The 4,802-nt window shown below is 46.2% G+C and overlaps 1 protein-coding gene across 1 annotated transcript in view; it reads right to left on the reverse strand.

Moving 5' to 3' along the window:
• Window positions 1–1,030: 1,030 nt before the first annotated feature.
• The window catches only part of CUNH9orf152 (chromosome unknown C9orf152 homolog), an 8,234-nt gene continuing 4,462 nt past the window's right edge, over window positions 1,031–4,802 (reverse strand). The window contains exon 2 of the mRNA XM_006142715.2: window positions 1,031–2,750. Coding sequence (XP_006142777.1) covers window positions 2,224–2,750 — 527 coding nt within the window. The 3' untranslated portion in view covers window positions 1,031–2,223. The remainder of the gene's footprint in view (window positions 2,751–4,802) is intronic.

The raw sequence follows: 4,802 nt of genomic DNA on the forward strand, positions 1-4,802 counted from the left end.
GGAAGTGGTTAGTGATCTTCCTGGGAGCTGAAGCAGCTTGCAGGGGGTGGACGCCTGAGTGGGTGATGAGAAGAGAGGGCATGAACTCTCACAATTGATCATCACTGCCTCTTGCTGAGAGCGCCAGGAACTCTTACACACATTTCTGCCAGTCCTTTCAAGGGTATTAGCTCCTTCACTTTACGGATGGTGAAACCAAAACTGAGAGAGAAGTAACATGACCCAAATCACAGGTCAAAGATGACTGGATTAAAATGCAGGTCTAGGGGCCAGCAAGTGGCATGGTGGTTGAGGCACTTGGACTCCCACATGGCTGACTGTGGTTCAAGTCCCAGACCTGGCGGCTTGCTTTTTCACTTTCTCTCTCTCTCTTTCTCTCTCTGGTGAACTAAAACAAAAATAAAATAAACAAATTTAAATAAGTAATTCTTTGAAAAAAATAAAATAAAATGTAGGTATGCTGACTCCACAGCCCATGCAGTCTCTACCACCTTACATGCCCCCAAATATGTAAGAAAGAGCCTTGGAGCAATAAAGACAGAGGAATTAGAAAGACTGTAGAAAGGGGATTGCTCGGGGAATCTTTAAAATGAAAACAAAGGGGACCAGCAGTTAGCGTAATGGCTATGTCGCTGCGCTGGACTCCCATGCAGTCGACTGCGGTTCGGGTCCAGGACCCAGTGGCTTAAACTCACACTGGGTGCATGTGTGTGTGTGCCCAAAATCCCGAGAGGAGAACGGAGGAGAAGGGATTGCGGCATGGCCATCCCCCCTGGGGGGTGATTTCTTGCTTTCTATCTCTGTGTCTCTCTCTGTCTGGCAAGCACACGTGCCCTATAGCAAAAACCTCTCAAAAAAATAAAAATAAAAAAGAAGCAAACAAACAAAACCAAAGGACAATATATCTTTCAATATTTTCCTTGTGTTTTATTAGAGTGTATATATATATATAAAATACACACACATATATATACACACATATATGCATATATATATTTAAAAAAACAACTGAATCTTACTAATTATCCACCCAAAACAAACAAACAAAAAATCACAATGAATCCCTAAATTGGAGTAGATTTCTGGGTGGCCAAGGAGCAGGCACGTATATATTTTTGACAGGTAACAGCATTCCTAGTTAACAACCCTGGACGTGGATGAGCAAGGCTGGATTTCTATGCGGGAGAAAAAGAGTGAAACTTTATCTGATGTGAGGGAATGGCACCTTCGGTGTGTTTCAATATCATTACGAGAGTTAAACATTAACCAGGAAAGACATACTTTTGTTCCCCGTCACCCAGTGACACCTGCTGCACTTTGTCTTAGGTTTAAAAACTTGTATTTGACCTCCAGAAAGATCTGAGTAATTCAAGTGAGGCTGGAGAAAGGGGGAGGCTGTGAGAAATGCTTATTTTCCAAGCAGGAGTATTTATTTGTCTCTTTTTACTGGGGAGTCCCTCACTATATACCTCTGATGATTGCTAGTTTTTAGTAAGAAGTTAATTTGCAGAGAAAGAACGAAGAAAGGTAAAAGGGAGGGCGAAGGTAAGAAAGGGAAGGAGGAAGTGGCTAGAAGGTGCCGTTTCAGGCGACAGATGGCGAGCTGTTTCCTTAAACAACAAAATGGTGGGTGGCCTTGATCTGAGCCTGTGTGCCCAGGGTGACCATACTTTGGGAGCTCCATCTGAGATGGTGTCGTCACGTCTGTGAATGTCATGACTTCCAAATAAGATGGCCCCCAGTTATAGTAACGAGAAAACGGTTTTGAATTCTCAGCGCTCCTCTCCTCTAGAATATGTGATGTATCAGAAAACATGGAAAACAAAATTGCTGACTCTCACTGACCCCTGGGTATTGCTAAGGTCTATTGGTTAGAGCCCCAGCTCTGTATTCCAAGATTTTACCGTTCCAGGGATGGAACAAATGCCCTACTGAACCTTCCCAAGGGATGGGCATCCAAGACTCCATAGCAATGCCTTCTTACGTAAGCAGAATGAGGCTAAATTGATCAGACCGTATTCTTTCAATCTAGTCTGAGCGGTCGCTCTGTTTTTGAAGGACAAGATTCTGTTCCTACCATGAAGTTCATATTCCACAATTCCACTGATTGGGTTAGTCCAGTTCTTGTTCATAGTGAGGCTCTAGTTGTGACCCTGACTTCTTGGTTCTTTGACGAGGCCATGGATGGCCTCCAGGCTGAGACAACTGGCTGGGTAGAAAACTTCAGGCTGGGCCATATAAACCCAGGTTCCGGGCAGTCTGGGAGATCCTGGGAGTTTTCCTCTGTGGAAATGGATAGTGAGCCAGTTTCCCAGACCTGTGTGGGTTCTTTATGGAAGGAGGACACTGAACGCTGTTTTTAAAGCCAGATTCCACTGCCTCTGCTTGGACGTGGCTCACCTGACATTGCAGCTGGGCCGCCTCTGGGATTTTGGCTCCTGGGGGAGTCATCTGATTCTTTTCAAACAAGTGTGAGTCTCCTTCTGGAGGGAGCCTTTGACCGGACCCCACAGGCTTGCTCTTGTGCTTTTCTTGATGATTGGGTTCCTGGTGGAAGGTCTGGACTACACGGTACATCTCTAGGTGTGTGTGCCATGGAGACTCGGGGGCCTGAACACAGCCTCTGTCAGCCTCCTCCAGCATGTCCTCCCCTTCAGGGTCGGCCTGTTCTGGAGACGGCGAGCTCCTTCTCTCCTTGTTAATCCAGACAGCGCTAATCATGGATTCAGCAGGAGCGGATGCATTTCTTCCTGAGAAGAGAAAAGCACAGCAGGGTCATCACTGGATACATGGGCACATTTAAGCTGAAGGCAGGCATAATCTGAACGTCATAGAGATACCCAGTGTACTGCACGTGCATGTACACACACGGTCTCACTTTCACATGCTCTAACACACGTGCACGCATGTATGCCCCCCACATACAGTTATAATTCAATGAGGACTCATTGAGTATTTAGAAGGTACCAGGCATGATTTATTCTCGGTCTCAAGAACACAGCAGTGAACATTGAGATAAAACCCGCACCTTCAAGGATGTGTCTTAGTGGAGTGAAAAGACAAGAAGCAGATGTATATGCAGGTTGAGCATCCCTGATCCGACAATCCAAAATCTGAAATGCTCCAAAATCCAAAATGTTTTGTGTGTCAACATGAAGCCGTCGTGGAAAATTCCACACTTGACCTCTTGTGATGGTGGCGGTCACTAACAACACAATACAAACATACTATATAAAATTGTTTTTCGGCTATGCGTTTAAGGTGTATATGAAACAAATGAATTTGATGTTTAGATTTGGGTTCCATCCCAAGATATCTCGTTATGTATGTGAGAATATTCCAAACTCTGAAAAAAATGAGGAATTTGAAACGCTTCCAGTCCAAAGCATTTGGGATAAGAGATTCTCAAGCTGTGTTATGATAAAATTTCGAGCCAATACCCATGCTATGGAAAAGCAGGTAACTGGTAAGGGGGCTGGAGCCAGGAGAGGAAAAAAGAAAGCATAAGAGAGGATGAACAACTGAGGGGATGAGTAAACTCTGGGGAGAGGCAGGGAGCTAGTCTTTGAGGCCAGAAGATTTGCAAGGAACGAGGACACACCCACACTCACACATGTACACGGGTTCACATACACTCGCCAGTGGAAGGGATTTTTTTTAGCTCATGGGACTTTGTGTCCTGGGATTCTGAGAATGAGTTTACCACTCAGGGCAAAGAAGGAGGGAGCTGTGTATTGAAGCAGCTCCTTTTAGAAAACTGGCCAGTGTCCCTCTCCGACTCCACGACACTGTCGGGAGAAGACACCAACGGCAGCTCCTGCTCCTCTGAACCGGCTTCAGGGCTGAGCATACAGACAAAAGTCTCTTCTTTCTCACAGACTTTTTCTGTTTTTGTTTTCACTTCCCATGAAATTTAACTGTTTGTTGTCATTTCCTGTGGCAGTGAGAGTGGTGGGAATGACTGACGGAAGGGCATTGTCCTAGAGAAAACAGGTCTGTGACTAGCCGGGCACCCTCTGAGATGTCCGCTAGGTTCACCTGAGTGTTCTGGCACTTGTTACTGCAGAAGGCCCTCCAGGTGACAATGTGCTCAGCAAGGGCAGAGAGGTGGTATTGGAAGAATAAAGTCAGAGAGCACCCTGAGCTCCAGTTCCAGAAAACAAAAGAAACAGAAGACCAGAGGCAGCTGTCTCCACAGACAACGGCGGCCCTGTGAACACGAATTCCAGTTACCCCCGCTTTGTACCGGCACTGTTTCCTTAGTGTGAAAAGGATGAAAAGCTTCACAAACATTCAATATGCCATGCACTTATGTGAGAACAAGGAAGAGGGAAGACATGTTGAGAGGAGCTCGCCTCATCCCTCATGAGTCTGGAAGGATAGACCCCAGGTGGATGGGCAAGTCTTGGTAGCAGGATTTGCTCAACAGTCAGTTCTAGCCTGGGGCCCACAGAGGACAGGAAAGAGAGTAGGTTGGGAGGGCCGCGTGGACCCTGACCCTGGAGCAGACCCTGGTGAGAATGATGGCATGAGCCTTCCATTGTGATCGTCTCCACTGTCCGAGTGAAAGAAAACTGAGGCGATTGTCTGAAGAGTACAGGGAAATTTCATAATGTGTGTTTTATTATTATTTTAGAGAGAGATTTTTGCTATAGGGTGTGTGCACTCGCCGAAGAGACAGAGAGAGACAGAAGGACAGAAAATAGGAAATCACCCCCAGGGAGGATGGCCATGCTGCAATCCCTTCTCTTCCAGTCTCCTCTTGGGATCTTGGGCACGCACGCACACGGCCCCTGTGTGAG

This window comes from Tupaia chinensis, unplaced genomic scaffold (assembly GCF_000334495.1).
Source record: "Tupaia chinensis unplaced genomic scaffold, TupChi_1.0 Scaffold000081_1, whole genome shotgun sequence".
Lineage (NCBI taxonomy): Eukaryota > Metazoa > Chordata > Mammalia > Scandentia > Tupaiidae > Tupaia > Tupaia belangeri.